This window comes from Streptopelia decaocto (assembly GCF_964273445.1).
Source record: "Streptopelia decaocto genome assembly, chromosome: 2".
NCBI classification, from domain to species: domain Eukaryota; kingdom Metazoa; phylum Chordata; class Aves; order Columbiformes; family Columbidae; genus Streptopelia; species Streptopelia decaocto.
The window spans coordinates 141,852,336-141,876,023 of NC_138655.1; the positions used below are offsets into that span (position 1 = coordinate 141,852,336).

Below are 23,688 nucleotides of genomic sequence, written 5' to 3' on the forward strand. Positions count from 1 at the left end.
TGATCCTGACATTACTTCCCAATGTGGTTAAGATTTATTAATAGTACCATGGTATGTCCTTACTCTGTTAAACTTCAGTGAATGCTTGAGTTCAGCCGGGTTCTTGCACCCAATGCACAGTTCTTAGAGAAAGTTCTTCAGCAAAGTGTCTGTATCAGTGATTGTAGGACGGGGGCCATTTTGTAGTAATTTCTGATTTGATTCTAATTTGAAACTTTACCTAGCATTTTCAAGGATGCGTGGTATAAAACCACGTAACTCTATAGAAATAATGACAACTTGGCATATTAGGGCCTCTTATCAACTTGTTGTTGAGTGTTTTCTGTTTAGGTTTTATCCTGGCTAATTCACTTTTTGTAGCATTGAATGTGAAACTTTGAAATTGTGTGACTATTAAAAATGTTTCAAAATCTAGCAAAAACTCATTTTCACAGTTGGGTAGATAATAGTTTATTTTCAGTACAATGGGAGATCACATATTTTGACAGAACTCTAAATTCATAACAGCTACACTTACGGTAATTTTTAAAAGACCTTACCTCAGCTGCAATTATCAGAACCAGATTTCAGACTTACTTTATGATCTAAAGTCTCTTCAGTATAGCAAGGAACGGTAATATAGTTCTCATGAAGTGTCCTAGCTTGTCCAGCTTAACTGGAATCCTGATGGTAAAGTCACATATTCGGCATGAAATTTTATATAGACTTGATGAGATGTAGCAGTAAATGGAGCAATGTTTGTATCCTGAAATTAAAAACGAGAAAAATGAAAAGCTTTATAGAACATCAAGATTCTTGGGAAAAGCCTGTCAGAGAGTTAAAACTGAGGCACAAATTGGATCACAGACTCGAAGTGACCTCAGGTCTATGCTAGATACTGCTGTTGCACTTCTCCTTCAGGGTATTACGAGTATTTAAATCACAAATACAACTAAATACAGAGCAAAATATCTTGATGATGCCTCCCACTAGATGTCACTGTAAGGTCTTCATTGGAAGGCTTCTAAGGTGCCACAGGAGCCTTATGCGCTTGCTTCCACTCATCTGTCATGAATTCATGCCAGGACTGGGATAACAATCCTAAATACCAAACAGTAAAGGTACATTTTAACCACTTATGGGGTGGCAGACATTAGGGAATACATACCATCCCGCAGAACAGCCTGGCTGGGGGGTAGCTGGCATCTGGCCCGTTGTACAGGATCAGGTAGTTGCTATTGCAGTCCCCTGGGTCATCAATGCTGATGAAATCAAAGTTCACTGTGACGATCCGTCTCTTGGGCGCAGTAATGACCCACTCGCAGTCTGTGCTGTTGGGGTAAGTTGCTGGGTAGCTGGGACTAGCAAATGAACCGGTGCTGCCGTATAATGTTCCCCCACATCCTGGAGACAGACACCGTTAATTAGCTTACAAGGCTTTGTTTCACAAGATACTACACGATGTAGTACATTAGTACAGTATTAGTAACAGCATCCTATGGGAAGTAGCTCTGCAGCTTAGCTGCACGATTATGTGAAGGACTGGTTAGTTTGGTTTGTTTTGAACCTACCACCTCCTGGCTTTATCTAATGGCCTCTGGTTCTTCTATGGGAAAGGTCAATGAACAGTTGATCACTATTTATCATCCAATATCACTCAATTTTACAGACCTCAGTAGTTTCTTAAGTGGATTTAAAAGTCTCAGCATACCTCATATAGAAGCCATTTTTTATATTGAGCCCTTAGTTATATTGGATTCTTTATAACAGGAGGAGACCGGAATTGTCCACATTGTTCAATTTGTGTGTTAACTATGGCTTTGTACAGTGGCCGTCAATTTGTTCTCTCTTCATTTCCCAACAACTCTTAAGACTGTGCTAGGAGTATTTTACCGTAAGATCTTGTTGCTGGGTACTAAAAGTCAACTCAGAGCGCATATTTTTGTAAGTGAAATTAGGATTGTCTTTTTGTTTGCCCATGTTCTTCAGGAATACTTTCCTACATTGAACTTTATCTGCCTTTTCATAACCAATTCACTCAATGCTGTAAGGTTATTCTGCTTCTCAGGTGACCATGAGCTTTCCTACCTCCAGTAAGTTAGTGTCTTGAACAAACCATTACCTGGCTATTCACTGCCATTTTGTAAGCCATTTATGATTGTGTCTATGATATAGTCACTATACATCATTATAGTCACGTTATTTTCTTGTGGCAAATTTCAGTCCTCTTCAGGCTCAGTAGTGCCTAGATCCTAGAGCACATCACAACTTGACTATTAATGGAGTAGTCTGAGTCACCACCAGTACCACCACTGCTCTGTGGATCCCAACATAGACGTTCCTTATATTTTCTGACCTCTCAGTGAAAGAGGTAGATCTTCATCTTAAGTGGACTACATTCTCTGAGGTTGCTGAAGTCAACATTAGAGAGATGGAATTGCTTCTATCACATAAAATGGGTCTTGCCTTACTGGTCTTCAGGAACAACTGCCTCTCTCCAGTGACTGAACAGGGTGGACTGTGGGTGCTTGGGAAGGTCTTAAGTGTTGATGAGGCAGGGCCCAATCTGAGCAGGCTGAATTCCACATTTCTGTATTTTCCTTCTGTGTACAATCGCTGAGGGGAAATCCTTTGTAATTACAGCCTTACCACTTAATGATGAAGTCCAAGTAATTTCATATCCATCATGAGCCCCTGAAGAATCACTCTTGAAACGAAGGTAGACAACATGATTTTGGGGGAAGATGGGACTAGGCACTGTGTTTCCACAGAACCTGCCAAGTAGTGGTGATTGCACATCACTCCCATTTCTGACCTTCAAGGGAAACAAAAAGCATTGTCAACATTACGTCCCTATGCCAGTTATAACCCAGTACAGTTATGCAGTGACAGAAGCACAGCACAAAATACGGAGTGACTTGCATGCATGCCATAATTGTCATTTTAATACTGTTATTTTTCCTACTATATATTATCGATAGAAGGAAAAAGAGACCTTTAACCAGTCTGTCTGAGTTTTGTAAGTAATTGCATAGAACAAGCATCAGAAACAGGTAGCTAAATTTTATCGTGTGGTACATGTACTGACTGAAAAGATTACTTGACTAGTAGCTAAGATGTGCTTTTGCAATTCAAGCCCATGTTTTACTTTTCAGAAAAATTGTTAATATTCCCAATGAAAATATTATTTCTTTACCCTGCAGACATCTCTTCTCCCTGGTCACACTAAAACACAGGTCATCTTACATAGCTCAGATTTAATCTGTTTGAGGGTTTTGTTTGTTTTGTTGGTTTTGTTTGATTGATTAATTTGGGGGGAGAAGGGGACGTGTTTGTTTTTTCTTTTTGTCTGAGCTCCAGTAATGCTGGTGCTCAAATCCATTTCTTGAGACAGTAAAGAAGATATGAAAGGAGAACTAAATAATGATTCTGCTACAGACATCTGATTTTTGTCATCTGACCAGTGAATACAGAGACCTTCAACAATCGTGAAAGGACAGAGTGAAGACTGTGTAGGAGCTTTCATTGACACAAAGTACTTGCGCAAGTATCCTACACTTGTTGGTAGAGCTGCCTGTTTTGGTTTGGGGGTTTGTTGTTTTTTGGGTGTTTTTTTGTTTGTTTGGTTTGTTGAGGTTTTTTTTTTTAGTTTTTAAGAAAAAAAATGTTTTTTTAGAAAAAAAATATTTTTAAGAAAAATGTCAAGCAGATGGTATCTACCTACTCCTGGAACAAAAGCACTCAGATTTATGGCTTTCTGTTCATGCACAGATGTTAATATCAGATGAAAACTATTCTGTTTTCGAGAGCAAGGTAAAGATGAGTTAGCTGATAATGAAACTATGTATTCATTGGTTTTGGACTTACTGTAGTGTGTGTTCAACCTCTTACTATAACATCCAAGTACCTTTCATCATAAAACTATAGCAATAAATTAGTCCTCAAGGTCAGTTCAACTTGGACTTGACCCAGCCTTATTGATATCTTTTGAATTCAGCAGATTTTGACACAGGCCCCCAAAATATGTATACTTGCTTGATACCTCTAGGAAATCACGAGAACACTGGATGCTGTCCTCCAAACTGAAAGCATGGAAAAAGAGAGAAATTGTATGATTCTGTGGAGCTCGTAGAATGATAGAACAGTCCATATTATTGGGGTGATGACCAGGCCAGCCAGGGCTCTTCAGGTAACCAAATGGCTGGTTATACTCTCTGCTGCAACCTTGCGACAGAAAACCAGAAACACGTAAGCATTGCAGATCTGTGTATTGCTTTTCACTGTAAGGAATCAACAAAGGGAATGGCAGGTAGATTGTTTAGATATTTCTTCAAGCTTACCTGTAGCTTGATAGGTAAATCTGACTCCGTTATTAATCATATATTCATCTGATTTGAAAGTCACAATGGCAGTGCGATCATAAGAATAAAATTCAGGGACTGGAAAAGTTTCAGTGCCACAGAATCTGTGGACTGATCCTCGGCTGTGCTGAAATTCAATACATGCCAAAAGTTACCTCTGCTTAATGACATAATTCAGTTTTCTACTTACAGACCTTGAGGTGCACAGAGCTCTCAACACTTTCTATACCAGTTATGCAATCACTTTTTAAAGTTCTCTTGGGAATCACTTAATAATGTCCCAAATTTTTCTGTTCAATTATTATGAGAAACAAATAAAATGTAAAAGGTATTTTTTATGACAAAATAAGAAACAATGAAAGAAGGTTTAGAGTAATATAACACAAAGGACATAAACAGTTGTGGTTGTTTTTTGCTTGTTTGATTTGGTTTGCTTTTGTGGAGTTTGGTTTGGTTTGGTTTTTTGGGGGGGTTGTATTGGGGGGGGGGTGTTTTATTCTTTTGTTCATTTGGTTGTTGTTGGGCTTTTTTTGGTTGTTGTGTTTTCAGTTGTTTTTGTGTTTGTTTGGTTGATTGTTTTTTTCCTGGTGCTTTCTACAAAAACTCTTCTTGGCACAAATATTTATTATGGTTCTCGGGTGGGAGGAAGTACAATTAGTTTATGAAAACTTGCTGTTGGGCAGTATTTTCAGTGTGTTAAGCTTGGCAGCTCTTACTTGGTGCAACTGTGAAAAATTGTGTAACAGTTACCAGGTCTAATTCAATGTGTTTATAATGTGCTTCCATGAAATCTGTGTGCCAGGTAACACACCTTGAGGGGGGCACAGTGCATAATGCTTTGAATGTGGCCCTCACACAGAGTCATCAACTAATCTACTACCAAATGTTGGGCTTCTCCTCTCTTTAAAAGGGGTGAAGGGAGCTGAGTGTGAATGGGGAATGCAATCAACTGTGAATTTCTTACTGTTGGCGAGTCCTGGATCTCTAGGTAGTTTTGAGAGCAGTCCTGGCTGGCATGGAGGTGGAAGGTCTCTACCGCCACCCTGACTTGCTGCTGCGGGGGGGCATCAATGACCCAAGTGCAGAGAGTAAATGGTGGATATTCATTCGGGAAGTTAGGAGACGTTGCAGTCAGGGATGTGGAAGTTGCATTATATATTCCTCCACACAGTCCTGTGTAAAATAGTAATAAATGCATCACGGAGTGAAAACCTTTCCAACTGGAGAAAAATATTTCTTGAGAGAACCTCCACTGGACAATATACTTTTGTATTTACTTGTGATTCTCTAGAGGAAAAAAGAATAAGTAAAATACATGCTAATGCTGTGTCAATGTATGTTGTAAAACTCAAAGAAATGTTTGTTGCCTATAATATCAGAGTATTTGTTAACAGTGTATGTAGAGTGTTCTCTGTTTTGCGCTCCAGACTGACAGCTGCCCCGCAACCAGCCAGGACCGATGCAAACTGCACAGGGGTGTAGCAGGGTTGCTTTTAGCTCACTTGTAGATGCTCCATAGAGCTGTACTAGGGACTGTATTTGCACCTTTCCAGGCTCTATATCTAGAACAAGTTTTTGTGATTTATTATTTAAATATGTATTGCCACAAAATACTCACAATAATATATATGCATACATGTATATGTATACTTACGATCCACAGTGGTGTAGGTCACATTGAAACCCTCCCTTTCCACAGAATTATCTGTGACAAATTTCACAGTCAATGAGTTACGGGTAGAAAGAAAAGGAGCTGGCACTGTAGATCCACAGAACGTGCCAGCTAAATTGACGTTTTCATTATCTCCATCATAAAGCTGAAAGAAGAAAAGCATATAAACCACTAATAGTTTAGCACAACAAATACATAGAAATAAAATTCTCTGACCCCTCCTGACATACAATTTCTCTTACTTGAAAGCACAGTAGGTGCTCTTGTGCTTTAATAGGATATTCTTGATGACTATAATTATTCACTGCCATATTAACTAATTCTCTTGGACAGTGTAAATCTCATTATTGAACATTCTGGTCCTGTCTCAGCAAATCTATCAAAATTTATTCTGTTTGAATTTAGCATTCTGGTTTTGGTTTTATACATAATCTCAAAGTGTTTTGCAATGAGAAAGGTTGATTTGATTCACCAAAATGTAGAATTCTTTCCTAGTCTCATTGAGCATCTCTAATGCTCAACAGAATTTAAAACACTTCTTGATGGATCTTGTTTAGCAGCATTCTGCTGTTCTATGTTTCGTATGCTCATCTCCAGGAAAACAGATTTCACAGGTGAGGATTTAGCATCAAGATTGATTTATTCAAAATTTTATAAATTAAAGTCTTTTCAAGCAGTTTTGTATGGTAATTGTGGAAATATGATGGGTTCTTGGATTCCCTGACAGAGGGCATGGGAACAGAAATTAGCCTTGAAGATATGAAGAGTGAGAAAGTTGGCAGTAAAGGAGTATCTGGAGATATTAAGGTGTACCCGTGAAAGAGAAGGGAGTAAAAGAGTAACAATGATGATAGCAAAAATAGCCAATGAGATGTTACTGCTGTAACTTGTAACCAATAGTGAAGCCACACATGAATTGGTAAAACTGCATAAAAATGCACTTGTGGCAATAAATGGCATCTACTACTTTCATCCTGGAAGAACTTGGTCTATGTCATTTGTCCGTCTCAACTGCAACAGGTAATTAATCTGCATGTTTACTTTCAAAGTGCTTGGATTTTGTTTTGTTTTCTATGGTGCGAAATAAATACTCATTTATATAGACAATCTTAAGAGCAGAAGTGTGTCCCCATAGCAATGTTAAAACTCTTAATGGTTTCCAAAAAGGCGGGATGTCATCTGGAGTAGCAATTTAACCCACTGAAAAACCCCTGTAATTACATTAAGTAATTTAATTTCTTCATAAGACCATTTTCTATTAATTAAGTTTTAGCCTCATGGAGAGGATAATGGATTGTATCTCGCTGATATTTTCCTGTTAAAATACGCAGCTATCTTACTTTGACATAATCGTATCGGCAAGTGCGAGCAGACTGTGCTTCGAGCCCGAATGAAGTGAAGGTGAGGTTGATCAGTTTGTTCACAGGTGCAGTTATGATCCAGACACAGTCCAGATTTTTCTCATATCTTCTGGTCACATTGGAGACTGGAGAACCAAAGCTATATGCTGAATTTGTCAGGTAGCCACCACACCCATTCTGAGGTCCTGTTGAAGAAGCACAAGCTTTTAAAAAGCAATTCCTGGCATTTATTTGATCTTCAGCTCTTTAATGTCAAGTCAGCAGCTTTTTTCTGTGCTACAGAATTTTACTGTCCTGTCTCACAAGGACTGTCTGAATGATTAAAAGGCTTTCAACACAAACAGCATTAAACAGATACAAATCACAATTAGGTTTGGTACAGTGAATTAATAAAGATTCATGTCTTCTGTTGAATATAAAATCAGCATCCACTTTCAAAATGAAGCAACAGATTTTCTAAAAAGGACAGAAATGAAACAGAGGAATAATGGTTAGAAGGCCTTGTAGTGTAATTCTTACCTGCTAGTAAGAGTACTTGGACAGTAGAGGGCACTGCGTTGTTGACTTTGAAAATCTAGTTAAAAATGACGTGATTTTGGCAATACGGCCTTGCTCTGGGGGAACCGAATTTGGCAGCCTGACGCTGGGACACAGATTCATATTCAGGAATCTGGCTAAAAGGGACTGACTTCTGGAACCATTTTGTGTGCTGGGAACCCCTCTGAAAAGCTGGCTGCTTTTCATTTGGATCCCACTTACAGAGCTGAGTCCCTCACTGTGATAATTTGAACCCTATGATGTTTTTGGTCACATTGAAAGAAACTAGTTTTGGAGAAATGCCGTATTAGAAGACCAGAACTATCTTATTGCATCTAATTACAAACAAGCAAAAAATACAGACTATCTGAAGGGAATTTTTTTTACTTCTCTCTCTCTTTTTTTTTTTTTTTAATAGTTTGATGTCCAGAGATAGGACTGAAATCTGATCAATTTGCTGACTTTATGCTTCCTTTCCTGATCTTTATGGGGTTTCCTGGCCTCTTATTTAATTCAGGAATTCAAATAGAGTACGGTCCATACTCTTGCTTTTGAGTCTGAGAAAGAGATTTGTAAACTGCACAGAGCAAGACGGTAACTGCAAGCAGCCTGTTGTCCCCCACAGTGAATCCTTTTAGGAGAACTGAATAATAAAAGAAGCTACAGCTGTGGCTAAGCAACATGAACTGAGTTTCAGAAAGTACTGTGTGTGTATAAAATATTCCTGTCTGGCTGACATACGGTGACTTAACCTTGACACACTGATAGATTTCCAGTGATATAAAACTGCACCCCCCTTGAGCTACAGTGTTACAAAAGATCACTCTGGTGAAAAATCAGCATCCAAGTATCAGAATTGCGTCAGTAACCCGGGATTGGAGACAGCCCCGTTTTGCAAGACTGTAATGGTTAAACCAGAGTGACTAAGGCTAAATGTCGTCCTGCTCCAGTAACCCAAGCCGGAAAAACCCCACCCTAAAGAAGTTTGCTTGAAACCAAAATCTTAATAACATGAGATTTAAGCTTTTGCTGTAACTAAAAATGAACAGAAGAAACTTATTGCAAAGTGAAAAAGTCAGGATTTAATCGACTCTAGTCCAGTTTTGTGGGCTGTTAATGAAGCCAGAAATTTGGAAAAGTGTTAGCGTTCATTCCAGTGCTGCTGCAGAAGCCGAGAACAACAGTGGGAGAAATGTGAGAAATCAATCATGTTCTTACAAATAGCCTAGGGAGGAGGAAAATGTCAGACAGGAGGGTGCCTGGCCCCTCAGAGTGCTGTTTCGCTATATTTTTCTCTGGGTTCAGCATTCTGTATGATTTACTCAGTCCCACTGAAACAATCACATTGGAGCCATTCCCTTCTCAGCATTTTGGACACCGTCTACTAAATGTAACATTAAGCAGATAATAATTTGGCATAGATCATAGTGCAACCATCCAGCCCTGCAATACTGAATCTGGAGTGACATATGGGTCAGACACCTCGCGTAGCTCCTTCACCCCTCTCAGGCTTAGAGTTGCAGAGATGCCAGTGAGAGCATTGCAACAGGAATCGGAGAATTGCCACAGAGCCATGCAACAGGAAAGCTCTAAGTGCAGTTGGATATCAAACATCTGGGCCTTTGCAATGGTGCACTTCACTGCTAGCTCTGCAGCTATAAAGACAGCTCATATGATACAAAATACAGATGTGGGTAACCTGTGTATGTAGAGCACATGAAATGGACCTGACAGAGGGAGAAACAGGCCAAATTCTCATTATCAGAAAATTAATTCTAGCTAGTATAGCCAGTAATAGCATCTAACAGGAGATAAATAACTAAAAGTATGATTTACAATTAATAAAGATGAGGTTTCATCATTGGCTTTCACAATGCTTAGCCTGCTCAGCTGGGGTTGAGTCAAATGCTTGCAGGACAGCGTGTTATAAATAATGGTGAGACTGGAAGCCAACCAGATATCGAGTAGACCTGCATCAAGCCAAATAAAGAGCAGCCCTTGTTGAAAAATCCATCTATCCTGGTGTTTTTCAGTTCTGATCAACATTACATCTGACTGCACCTACTAAAAGTTACAGACTAATGAAGCTGTGTAGAGTGAGGGAACACCCACAAGTAAATGAAAAACCAACTGCTTAACAGGAGGGAACTCACACTTATAGGAACACTAATTGATGGCATTTTAGCCAGGACACAGCTCATCATTTAAAAAAAAAATCATCACCACTTCTAAATAACCCAAATAGTAGCCATCCAGCCTGCTGGTTGTCATTGATGGAATGATATTCAGCGCTGTCAAATACAGCCAGAAAAAAAAAATGTAGCTAAAATTTAGGCAAAATCTGGTACTGAGAAGTCTGCTAATTTATAGAGTAGACTCTTAGCTATTAAAATCTAAACTTGATAAAAATAATAAGAAATGTAACATAAAACAATTTGTGGGCAGATAGACCAACTGCATGGCTGACTCGTTTCTGGTTTCTTATTTAAAATAAAAATTGTAAGGTCATCATAAATCAGATTGCAGACTTGTCCTCCTCATAAACAGCTTGCCAGAGAACACAAATTATCAGAAGAACTAGGGCACACACTGTCATCACTAATTGCTTTTGATGGGAAGCATTAACGAAACTAAAAGGCTGAAGGACCATTCAGAAAAGAAGGAATTGAAGGTTCCCTGTGGCAAATAAAAATAATTACAGCAGAGAACAAGCAAATGTTTCACAGTTAAGATTTATATCCTCTAGATATGGAAAGAAGATGGAGATGAGTCTTTGAAGCTGCTTGCCTTTGAAGCACAGCCAGGGGTAAGGTTCATTTATACTGGTATGGGTGCAATAAAAGAGAGCCTACTGAGTAATTTTAAATCTATCAGAAATGATAAAACCAATGACATTTCAAACCATAACAAACTAATCTTTCTGCCCTTCCCTTCTTACTAAATGAGCACCACAAATGTCTACTAGAAGGCAGCAAAGTTCAAATAACTGTTCCAGTTCTGCTTGAACAGTAATGAACATCCTCTCCCATATTTCTGAATTGTATTTGGTCTCACCTAGAAGCATCCCTGGGAACTCCAGGCTTCTCACTGATCTGAACTAAAAATCAGAGTAAGCAAAAATTTACTCTGCCAAGACTAATGTTCTTTCCCGATGGATCTTTTTTCCAGTGCAGAGGAGGCTAATTGTGGCTGTAATAATTAGCTCATAGCTTGCTTGGATCATGGCTTCACACAGTAAGGCTCAGAAGGACACAGGGTTGGAGGGAGGAATTGTGCTGTCGTGCTTTGTTTCATGGCTGATACCATAGGTTGGGAAACCTTCACAAGCTGAGCTGAGCTGCTCCCGTGTTTGGCAATCGCCGCACAGATATTGTGATTTCAGTGCCAGCCCTGACCACAGGGCCTGAAACATTTCAGGAGGAAACTTCCAAAGGCCCGGACTCTTTTTAGTCCTTAGCCCAGCTGTTAGGCAGAAGGGTTTTTTTTGGCTGGTCTGATGGCCTGGCAATGGTACCAGCAGTGACATTTAGTACTGTAAAGCCTCAGTCTCCTGCTTTAGCAGGATTTCACAAGTGCACTCAGGCAAAGTTCATATTCTTAAGTTTTAAGACTATTGGCTGATCCCAAATGTGACAGTCCAGACATGTGCTGTGCCAAGCCTGCCCTAGTTCTGCAGAACTGTGATCTGTGTCCATCCTGTCCATCTCCTTGATACCTGTCTGGGAGACTAGAGGCAGACACGCAGCCCGGCCTCATTCTAAGACTTTCTTATACTGCCTTAAAGTACTTGTTGGCATCACAGCCACCAGGTCCCTGCAGGTCTCTCTTGCAACGTGAATCAGAAATGTCTCCTCACCCTTTGTTTATATGCACCAGAGTACAGATTTTCAACTGAAGAAGTCATTAACTTCAGACAAGCTAACACAATTCATGCCAGCAGAGAGTTCATCCACAGCTGTGTGAAGTGCCTTTAATCTGAATTGGCTTTTAGTCATTTAGTCATGACAAACTTATATTTTAATCACTGTGTCTGAAAATAATTTTTTACCTCATTTTTTCACATCAGTCAGAAATGTCTTATTTAAATGTCTAACTCTCTTCTTGTCTGTCCAGTTTTAGTATGCAAACCACTTCTATTTATTTTGCTTTGGGAGAAGAAATGTCACAGACATTAAATAACTGACATTTCTGAAAGGCATTTGTAGACTATCCCTTAGCTCAACAGTTGTATTCTTTTCAGAGATATTTAAGAGATGTATTTCGACACTGCAAGTGCTTTCTAAATTTAATCAGATTTCAAGCTGATGCATATTTTTATATTTAAGCCCCAAAATCCATTTAGAAACAGACTTAAGAACATGTATTCTATGCTTCTTATGGATGTTCTTGTTTTCATAGTCTATAATAAGATCAAGAAAAGATATTATTAGCCACAATTCATTCATTACGTTGACTGAGCCAATCATAGTAAGCCATGACAATGTAATGAATCCAAAATGTGTAATATTAATGTGTAATACATTTGTTGAAAAATTGTGTGAACCAAAATCCCAAAGAAATTTTTACAGGAAGACTTGAGAATTTCAGGCAATGTGTTTCTCAGCTAGACCCCCTGCAGCACCAGTTCTAAGTTCAGGTTGGATATTCTGAGGTTCTCACCTGGAAATTGGTCCTAATGGGCTGTGAAATCTCTGGAAAAGCAGCAGTACCTGGCAAAGGCATGAGAAGATACAACAGCATTTTCATGCCACAGTCACAGATACATTCTCCTAAGAATTTTTTTTGTTGTACGGAGAAAAATTTGCAGGAAACCTGAGATTCAGCTGTGCCGGGTCCTTTCCCAGCTAACAGGCTGTAACTGCTGTTGTCAGTGCAGGTGCCTGGTGCCTCCTACAGCAGGTGCTACATTATTTACATAGATCAGTGCAATAAATTACTGCTGGTGGTTTAAGAATTTAGAAATGACTCACAAAAGAACATCTAACCCTGACCTGTGCAATAAAATAACCAAACCAATATTTTACACCTTATATTGCCCATTCAGAACTGTTTGGTTTTTTTTTTCAGTAATTCTGAACAATAAAAAAAACAAACCAAACTGAAACACACACTGCTAAAAATTTGCACCTAGAAACAGACGACAGAGTGAGCTGAGGTCTCAGTTTGCAGGGCAGAACTGGATTTAGAACTATATTAAGCATTTTTTGTGATGATAAAATAAAACAGGATAAAAATGCTGTGAAAATTCTACTGGATCCATTTTTTAAAAGTACACTTTAATTTCATTAAGGGAAAGCATAACAATAAATCCATTAGTGATAGGCACTTAGTGAATTGTATTCCAAACAGGAAACGAGTAATTCAATACACAGCTAATAGAATAAAGGGAGACAGATAACTCCGGGTGATTTATCAGTAAGTTACAGATCATTTTGTCAGGAAGAAAAGCATATAGATTATAAACTGTTATATACATACTAGGTTATTTATGTAAATTACCTATTAATGCATTTTTCTGCAATATCAGAGAAGATTCCTTTTTCCAGCTAGTTTTCTTCTACACTGTGCTAGCTCATGTTCTTTTTTTCCTATGTAAAACGATTTATTTTCTTTCAATACAAATGTTCATTTGAATAAAAAGGATGGAGGGACCCTTGAGGGAAAAACTGGGCAAACTGAGGACAACGCAGAGGACAGGCTGTTTAAGGACTTCACATTGCAGCAGCCTAATGGTTGCCAAAGGTTTTGGAGGCATTTCTTCTCCCTTAGAGTCTACAACACGTTTCCTCATTGTTGCAGCCCTATTCTTCTTGCGTGTTGATATCCATCTGTTTTTCCTCATCTTATGTTTAAATCGTAATCTCTTTGTGACAGCAGATCGTTGCCTTATTCTGCCTGGTCAAGTGGAATTGTGGCCCATGAACTTGTAGTGCAAACAAGGGGTAGCATTGGTGCTAATGCAGTGCACCGTAATGCTCTTTCACAACATATAAATGTGAATTTCTACTGCACACTCACAAGAGATAGTATAAAAAAAGGAGAGGGGAAAAAGCTGGCTACAGCTTGAAGTCAAACAGGATTTAGGGCTGTAGAGAAAAAGCAAGCAATCTTCCTGCCCTCCTCCATCCCACCTTCCTCAATGTCCCAACTCCATTTCAGTTTTGCCTGGATTATGTCAAAAAAAGCACAGTAAGAGCTTTCTGACTCAACCCACTTATCTAACCATGCGTAGCACTTTGCTGCTTGTAAATTCATGTGGCTTCCTCAGACAGCCCTGCCTTTCAGAAAACCCCTGGATCCTTCTCTGATGGTTTAGAATGTGGTATGTTTTTCATTACTGAGACAATGGAGCTACATACATGAGCAAGGAGAGCTGCCAAGCAGAAATGATATTCTGTAAGGTCACTGCTACATCTCCCAACAGGGGTTGCTGAATCTTTAAAAACAGGAAAAAAATCTAAACCCTTATATGTCTTCTCAGCCTTTGTATCCTAAGCCTCAGAGGGATTGCAAATTGGGGTGAGAGGGTCACCCCACTGCTGGATGGGAATAGGCAGAAGCTCCACTTATCGCCAAAGTACAAAGTCCCTGCTATCACAGCAGGGGTGGCAGAGGTATGTGCAGGCTCTGTCCCTGCCAGCCAGGGTTGGCTGGAAAGCTTAGGTCTCCCCTTAGAGCTAGAGGGATAATCAGGAGATCCTTGGGCGAGTCAGAAGCTCGGTACACACAGAACTCATTCTTTGGGGAGAGATCTTAGCTTTCCTTCCTTCACAGAGACATCTCATGTAACCAAATGCCTTAAGGTGGTATTGATTTATCTTGTCTCATCCTTTTATTGATTGTGTAGAGGAGCACACGCTTGCTGTGAAAAGGAGGTATAATTCTCATTTTACAGACTGAAAACAACGGCAGGAAAAAGGTCAGTGGTAACTAAGGTGAGTCTGTCTTTGCACAAATCTAACATTTGGAGCAGGCTGGGATCTTTCAGTCAGCCCAGTTCACCAGCTTGGCCTGAGAGCACATCCAGTGATTCCAAAAATAAGGCTGATAAGTATCCAAACTTAGCAGCAGAGATAGTGAAATTATAAACCCTCTGAACTGCACCGAGGGCTGTATGTTCCTGTCTCAAATGCACCATATCACAGAGTCAGTTATGACAAAGAATGCAGCTTATGAAATGTGCACTTAACAACAAATTGCACAGTGCGTGGAGTAGCACAGTGAAATAAGACATTTGACAAAACAGGTGAAATGTCACCGTACTGTCAAATTAATACTATTTCATACTTTCTGTTAGTATCCCTTTTCTAACTAGGGGGACCTTCCATATTCTAGTGGGTGCAGGATCAGTGATGCAAGCAAGTTGTTTTAATTAGAGCATTTTTTTTTCTACAGAAATTTCAGGGTTTGACTCTTTGAATGCCTGGGTACTGTCAGTCTTGCTAAGGTGTTGTGAGTTTCCTACTTCATTTTCTCTCTTCCCTCCCACTGCAATGGTTATCAGATGGACTCCCTGCTAATAAAATTCCCAAGAGAGAAAGAACAGATAACCCTGGATTTTGACAGTACCACTGAGGGAAGCCTAATTAGGAAAGAAATTGGAAGAGCTTGTGAGGAAAGGAAATAGTTTAGTTTGCTACAAATGGGTGTACTGTTTCTGCTTGCTTCTTTCCAATACATAATCAAGGTCACTCACAACATTAAAAAGAGAGCAATAATTACATTATCCAGTTGTGCTTCCCTAGGGTAACTACAGAATAATGAGCTCATTGCCATCCAACAGATAATGAGGCTTCTTGTTTCTCTACAGATACTATCTTCCTTATCCAAGAGATTTATCATTATTAATTGTCATCTGATTGCATTTGCACTCTTACAAAACCACATGGATTTTATCTATTGACAGACATGAGGGAACTTCTCTAAAGCACCATTCAGAATAACAGGCTTTTAGATCTTCCTGGTTTTATTTTCTATCATTTGAAGCAGAATCTCAGACCTCATAGTACAAAGATGTGTCACAGATTTTCCTGGCTCTAGTTTTTAGACAAGTCAAGCTGGAAACAATTATAAGACTGTGACTCATGTTTTCCTTTTATAATACCCTTTTCTACTTTTTGGGCATTCTGTACTAGCATGGGACTGTCAGGATCCTTCCTAATGGCTGTGTGGTTTAGTCCCTGTGGCTTCCTTCCCACAGTAGAGAAAGCAGACCTGCCATTAGGCATTATACCACCATGGGCCCTTCATCACACAACCCACATCTCCGCATGCCCATCTTTTCCAACTTGCAACTCCGTTGCTCCTGAATAACTCATGCAACTTCACAACCTCCCTTTCCTGGGGACCCTGCAGGAATGTCCCTCCAAAACTTAGCCTAAGAGATGTCACAGTTTATTTATAAAAGGCTTTGCCTCAATCTAGGAAATTATCAGGCATGATACTGACTTGAAGAGCTTGGCTTGTGTTCTGTTATGTGCTTAAGCAGAATCCTGGCAAGTTGCAGAAATAAATTCTAAAGTCAGAGGCTAAAGAAATTGGCTGTATGCCAACAGGAAGAGCAAGAGCTTGGAGAGTTCCTGATGATCTCAGCCTGGAAACAGGAAGCCAGGCTGCGGGGGATCTCTGACAGCTGGTACCTAACGGTTTAAGGACAGCAACACGTGAAGCAACAATATGTTACTCGAAATAACAGTCAACAAGAATGGTCTTAAAGATTCTTGTAGCAATTACTTAGAGTGAAGCAAATGAAGAGTTAATAATAGTAATGACCATGAGGTTCTGTGGGAATATTTGTATTGGCAAAGCCCATAGAACCAGTTATTTTCCTAATCTGTAAATACTTTCTCAGATTGTATCAAATGAGAAAGTCACTGGCTAGGGGTTGGGAGGGGATTCAATGACTCAGCAGAAGACTATGTTTGTTCTGCCACAAAGGCCTTTCATTCTGAACTGTCTGAGGGCCAGCTTTGTAAATGGACAATTACTTCTTTTTAGATCACAAAAACATTGAATTAATTACACAGGGAACTAGTAGGGATGACATCAAAGCAATTTACATGTAATAATCATTTGTTATCATCAATTCAGGTGTTACAAAAATGGTAAAAAATTCCTTTTACAGCTTGATCTTAAAAACAGACTACTGAGTTTAAAGCTTTTTTAAGGCAGTAATCAAGCTGTGCTCCTGACTCTTGTGTCCATCAAAGTATTAAACATCCAGTGGCTTCTCATTCTCACTCACAATGCCATTTATGTTGTGGCCAGCTAACCAGACTGATCCACAAAATCAGCAGAGCTCAGCACAGTGGTCCCTGAGGGAAACGCCCATCTTATCTTAACACTTTAGTTTTTAAAAAGGTGAGCAGTGAACTGCGAAGAATTAGAAATGGAGAATGGGTGGAAAGGGGGCATCTTTAGGGCACCACCAGCCTTCGACTACAAGAGTTCTCAAGTATTGCCAGATTTCGTCCAAAAGAGTTGCCCGTAAGTGTAAGGTAAATAACCTCAGTTCAATCAATTTTGACAAAATCAGAAACTCTTTTCTGGTTCCAGCACCCCTAGTGAGTGAGACCATAACTGCTTCTCCTCAGAGGAAATTACTTACTAGCAGATTCTTGGGGTTACGAGTCTGGTCATAGTCTTACCTAATGTCTCCCTGAAAGATGCTTTCCATCCCCTGTCTCCTCCAAAGAAGTCAGTAGTAAACATCAGGAACAAGTTATTACTGGAGCTCTTAATATTCGGAGGTAGTTCTGCACCACAGAATTTCCCAAGGAGAGGAGCGTGGGTGTCTGAGCCGTCATATACAGCCACATAATCCTTGTAGCAGGAGGGAGATATTTCAAGCTCGAAGCTGTTGAATCTGTAAAATACAGTTGGAGCTTTAGGTATTATATTTTCATTTCTATTCCAGTGTTATGCATGCTTTTAGTGCTTGAGGACAGGTCCAAACAATAGCAATAGCCACAGCCATACACAGACAGATACCACAAAACATTTCTCTTAAGGAACAAGCGAGCAGCACTATTAATTGAATGGCAAAACCCTCCAGCAAATAGTGAACCTCACCACCTGGGCCTCCGGCAAGGCAAGCTGTCAGCACACCTCGGCTTTCTGAGGCAGCAGATCCCCCTGTGCAAACACACCCACTCTCTCTTGTGCAAACCGCTCAGCCTGCAATTTCCTTGGGCACGTGAGGGGCATACAGAATGCAGGCTCAGATTGCAGACCAGCTGGGTCTTCGGCTTCGTTGCGAAATGTTCTCTTAATTCACAATCAGTATATATGTGACAGAAGAATGTATCCATCTTTTCATTTCTCAGTGCCAAGATCTTGTGGCAGCCATACTCCTCTTTAAGGCAAGGCAGCACACACTCAGAAGTCCACTCTTTCTGGACAGGTATTATTACTTGGGGTGTAAAGTGAGTACCAGCGTTCTAAAATAATTACTTTTTTCTTATATCAACTCACAGAAGTTTCAGAATCCCTCCAAGGCTGACAGCATTTAACTAAAAGCATCAGCTCTGTTTTTACAGTTTCTTAGTCCTTTTGGTGACCAAAGCAGGAAGTCAAATTGTGGTGATGTTTTGCAAACAACAAGTTACAGAGAAAGATATAAGGGAGCCTGAGGTTGATAAAGGTGGCTTCAGTAGCCATTTCTCATTTTAGTTCAGCTTTCCCCTTGGAAAAGGAAAGACAGGGAGAACACTGTCAATAAATGCTGTCTTTAACTGGGTTCAGAGAACAACCTGTCCCCTTGATGACAAGTTGAACTTGGATTACATACTTGAGGGCCACTACTTTGCCATTTCCGACTGTGATGTAATATGAGCAGTTCATGTTGTTGTGGTAATCAAGGACCGAATGCGCTGGACTGCTTATAACACCAACAGGGCCACTGAAAATGCCACCACAAGCTGCAGCGGAAACAGAAAAAAGAGTGATTAGTGTCTGAATACTAGCTTGGTCCTAATTCTCCTATTTCTTGCAGGAGTTTAGCCATAAGGAAAGAAAAGCCCTTGATAAATAGGAGCAGTCTTCACTGTCATGCCTAGAACCGTTAAATGTAGAGATGCCCGTCATGTTGTGGTCTGCAGTGGAAGATTAGTCAGTATTGATGCAATAGGTTGTTTCTAGTCCATACCAAATGTCAATGGCTCTGCATTTGTTCAAAGATCGAGCCCGATTTCAAGTGTGCTGCAGTAGGAGCAGGGAGCAGCAGGATGGGGTGGGTGCCCCATGCAGCAGTGTGAGTGCGGTGTGTCTGGAGGAGCTCTGCACCCATTCTAGCTTGCCTAGAGAAACCTGGTTGATGTGTGTGCAAAGACATTTCCTCATCCAACCCCTGGCCCCATGGAAGCCTCTGAAAGTTTGGCAGTGACACAAAAGCAGCCACAATTGCACACATAGCCCTGCCCCTGACTTTTCAGGAATAACTGTACACAGAGCCACATCATCTCTCCACCCCGGCAGGGCTGGGACATTACTGTAGCATTTGTTCTGTGCAGAAATTCAGAGAGGAGTCCCCAGGTATCACTAACCCTGCGGACTGTTCCCCACTTCAACTTGTGCTGGGATGTGCCAGCAGTGGGGGTGGCTGAGTTGGAGAGCTGTGTCCTTGCTCTCTGGCTGAGGGGACAGTCAAATTCTACAGCTGAGAACTAAAGGCACTGCTTGGCTTCTCAGGGTTTCACACCGTGGGTGCTGATGAGGCCAGTGTGTGGCTAATGTTTGTTCCAGCTTCAGTGCTTGAGGGAACAAAAGCTATTATAAAAGCAACTCTAATCTCCATTGTTAGCTTCCGCCTTTATTTTATGATCTTAACTTGGAAAAAAACCAAAACTAAACAAATAAAAAAACAAGAAAACCCCAAACGTTTCCCTGCATCCTGTTGATAAATGGCTCAAAGCCACATGCAGCATTTCATGTTTTAAAAGACATGCTATTGCCCAGGCCACCACCTTAACAAAGGCAGTGCCATACAGGCTGCTGCTGGACACAGAGCCCCTGGCTCTTCAGCTGGTGGCCTGGAACACTGGCAGATAAAGGACAGGAGCCAGGAGGATAAAGAATGAGCATTATTCTACAATAGGAGGAGGAAGCCTTTTTTTTTTTTTTTTTATTTTTTCAGCAAACAGCACAACTAAAGGGAAGAGGAATGTTAATTGCCAGAATCTGCTTTGTATACAGCAACAAGCTAATAAGGCTGCAGTCATCTTTCTCAAATGTCAGAAGTCAGATAGCAGCAACTGACTTGAGGGAGTTATGAAGGTCTTTTCCATGAGTAATTGCACATTGTCATTTCTCAGTGCCGTTCTCTCTGTCTTATCTGTATCAGGCCATTCATTTTATATGAAGAATTTGGCCTTATGCTTTTTGCTGTGGCTTTGAACATTAAGACAAATACCAAAGTTAAGAACTCACATTTTCTCTGAAGTTAGAAAATGAAATAGCTTTCAGAAGTCAATGTACTGTCTTTATCAGTTAAACCCAGAAAATATTAAAATTGGTTTTGAAAATAAAATTAATCTTTTTTTATATTTATATTTGTGCAGATGTAAATTCTAAACTCAGTTGGAAACTTCTTTTTCTGATACATATTTCCTCTTCAAAAGAGTTGTCATGTGAATGACAAAAAGTTTTGGTGAAAATATATATTAAAAAATAAAAGTATATCTGGATCCCCATTTTTATTTACCTTAATATCTAGCACTGCAAGAGGATAACCGAATGGAGGTATATAGCTGGATCCATAGTTCCCATGTTGCATAATATAGTTCTAATGTAACTGAGAATCGTTCTCTTGTAAGTGATCAAATCTTCTAAATGAACTCACTTAAATAAACCAGTCATGTGTGTCTCCTTAAACATTATTAAAAATGAAACAAACAAAACCAACCAAAAAAAAAACAACAAAAACCCTGCCAAAATGGGTTGCATTTCTTTTCTACAGCAAAGGAAAAGTTTTTCAGTTTCCAGCTTCATCTCTTGTAGCGTCTTGAAATGACAACTGTGAGATAATACATCAGTCAGTGACAAAGCGCACCAAGCAGTCCCATGTCCTGGTCCTGAGGGCTTTTTTGGGCAAGTGCAGAGGGAATATGAACCATCTGAATCCATCTGCAGTATTCCCAACGTGACGTACAACATTTCCTACACTGAACCATTATCCAGCTGGAACATTTCCACCACCTAAAGCACAGGACAGTGGCTACTCACCAAATGCTCTGAATCTCGCTTGGAATCCGAAGCCGGCAATGTGAGAGTCAGTGTAGAAGTTGAGCAGCATAGGTCCAAAGACGCTGACTGGGGCAGGGAGCTCATTACCGCAGAGCGTGATGAGAGGATGTGGGGTAACCCTGGTCCCGCTGAAGATGCTCACTCCATCATAAAGACAAATTCTGCTTGAGAGTGCTGGGGCTGCATGGACACATAATGCAGAAGTGTAAGCAGCGTATTTTCTATGTGATTTGCTGAGCTGCAAGTACATAAACCTCACAGAGGATAAGAATTACATTTTATATTATTTTCCATTCCAGGACTTTCAATTTCTAACATGCAGAAAAAGGCAAGGAGACTTTGTATGTAAGACATGAGACTAGTCTCATTCAACACATCCTATCACCTGGAAGATGCTCTAGGCCCCTTGAGTTCTTGGGAGTTCATAGTTGAGTGAACACCATCTATGAGGAGATGAGAGGAACAAATGAAAGTGTGAATCTCCTCGGCAGATTGAAGCAATGCACCTTTTGTTACAGGCAACCAACTACCTCATATTTCTTTCCCCTAATGTGGAAGTCAGCACTTAGCGCAGGGAATTTTACATCATTAAAAGTGAGAATTTGAGAAAATATAAAAATAGTCCATACACTAACATGTTTCAGAGCTGACTTATTTCTCTCTGGATTCCCTCTAACTTTGGAGTACTAAACTCGGATTCTTCAGCTTGACTCAGAAGGCCAAAAAAGGTAAATTTAAACTCATAGTTTGCAAGTGAGATGCTGTAACTGTGGCAGTCAGTGGAGATTTGGAGATGACTGAGCAATAGGAAAAAAACCCAATGAATTTCAAGTGCAATCTGCATTAGGGGGCAAATTGGTGCAGATATAAGGGTGAGAAGCTGCCCATTCAGCAGCACTAAGAAACACAGAAACGGAGAATGTAGCATTCTACTATTTTTTCCCCCATTGCTTTTTAGTTTCTCATTTGCAGTCAGGTTCCTGGAGCAATGAGGCATCCTCTCTGACTCCATGCTCTACCTTTCTGACTTCCTAGCCACCTCACCATTTGCAACCAAATTCAACTGAGAGGTCTCAAATGTACTGAGTTCATATAAATTTCATGAAGGTCAGTAGCCGAGTTAGAGTGCCAGAGGAATGTCCCCAAAGAAGGACAAGCTGTGCTTTCAGTGTCAGGGCTGTGAGTTGGGGCAGAGACCTGTGAGCACCAGCCAACGCTGGGAGCTCAAAGCCATGTCACCAACTCCCTGCCCAGATGGGAGCGATGAGGATGGGGAGAAGCTGTTAGTACCCAGGGTGGTACCACCAAGGGTTGTATGATGGAAGCTAGAGAGGTTTAGTATCATGTGGGAGAAAGAAGGGAGCCACATGGATTATGCAAGAAAGCTGGATTAAGGCCATTAACGAAAAACGCAGCACACATTTACTGAAAAATGAGTTTCATTAGTTGTTATGCTTATAGGACAACTTGATGTTTTCTTTCTCTTTTTCTTCATAATGGCATAATTAATCTTCTCTTTTTCAAGCATAGTGGAAGCTGGGTTGTCACATGTTTACTGAGGTTAAGTTATCATGTCTAGCAATCTGTTAGCAACAATGGGGCAGTTACTTAACCTGCAAAGAATTAGTAGGGAGTTATCTAAATTTAACAGGAGAGACACTGAGCCTACCGCTTACAGTGGAGTGATTCCCGAAAATCATTCGGGCAAAACAAGCTGCTTCCTAGTGTTATAGGAAACAGGATGACTCGTATTGAACAAGATGACAATAGGAATGGAGTGATAATTCTGTGTCACAAGAAAAACAGTGTGATCCCAGCAGTCAAATATATTTTAGATCCTCTCTTGAGTTTTAATTTAAAAATTCCTTCTCTCTCAATAAGACAGTGTCTTCTAACATGCTTTACATTACGCCAATAGGGAAATATGGTGCTTGTCTGACTCTGATAAGAGTAACTAAGCTGAAAACAACCAGCCACAACAGATAGCTTATTACACTGTTAATAAAATAACTAATTAATAAAGTTCTTAATGTCCTACCCTATTATGAGAATACTTGATAATGTGATAAAATTAAAAAACATAATGAATTTTAAAATACAAAGAAATTAAAAAAAATAAATGGAGACAAGTGACAATTCAGAAGCAAAAATATTTGAGAAAGCAACTAAGGTCCTTTTCTGAAAAGACTTTAGAGAAAGGCGAGAAGTGAAACAGATTTCTCAGCAAAGCAAATGCCCACATTACCTGTCACAAACTGTTTCAAACTGCTGCACTGGAAAAAATAAAATGGTGGAAATAGCATTGTGAGCAAAAGGCTTAATTTCTAGCTTTGAATCCTCATTTTTTGGGCCAATATAATTTATGACCCCTGAATCCTGGCAGGACTGATGATTCTTTGATCTCTATCTTGTAACTCATTCTCTTGTTTACATTTTTGCTTAATTTCCCACCATACCAGAGCATTCTGTAAATAATCCTCAGCCTCAGGTTCCTCTATTCTACCTCTTTATGTCATACTTCCAGCGTCTACACATA

At 39.9% G+C, this 23,688-nt stretch overlaps 1 protein-coding gene across 1 annotated transcript in view; it reads right to left on the bottom strand.

Moving 5' to 3' along the window:
• Positions 1–512: 512 nt before the first annotated feature.
• The window catches only part of CUBN (cubilin), a gene marked incomplete at its 5' end in the record, with an annotated part of 141,975 nt that continues 118,799 nt past the window's right edge, over positions 513–23,688 (bottom strand). The window contains 11 exons of the mRNA XM_082044155.1: positions 513–745; positions 1,148–1,383; positions 2,629–2,794; positions 4,022–4,203; positions 4,320–4,467; positions 5,305–5,513; positions 5,995–6,157; positions 7,353–7,558; positions 17,558–17,775; positions 18,700–18,829; positions 21,132–21,332. Of these exons, the coding sequence (XP_081900281.1) occupies positions 638–745; positions 1,148–1,383; positions 2,629–2,794; positions 4,022–4,203; positions 4,320–4,467; positions 5,305–5,513; positions 5,995–6,157; positions 7,353–7,558; positions 17,558–17,775; positions 18,700–18,829; positions 21,132–21,332 (1,967 nt within the window). The 3' untranslated portion in view covers positions 513–637. The remainder of the gene's footprint in view (positions 746–1,147; positions 1,384–2,628; positions 2,795–4,021; positions 4,204–4,319; positions 4,468–5,304; positions 5,514–5,994; positions 6,158–7,352; positions 7,559–17,557; positions 17,776–18,699; positions 18,830–21,131; positions 21,333–23,688) is intronic.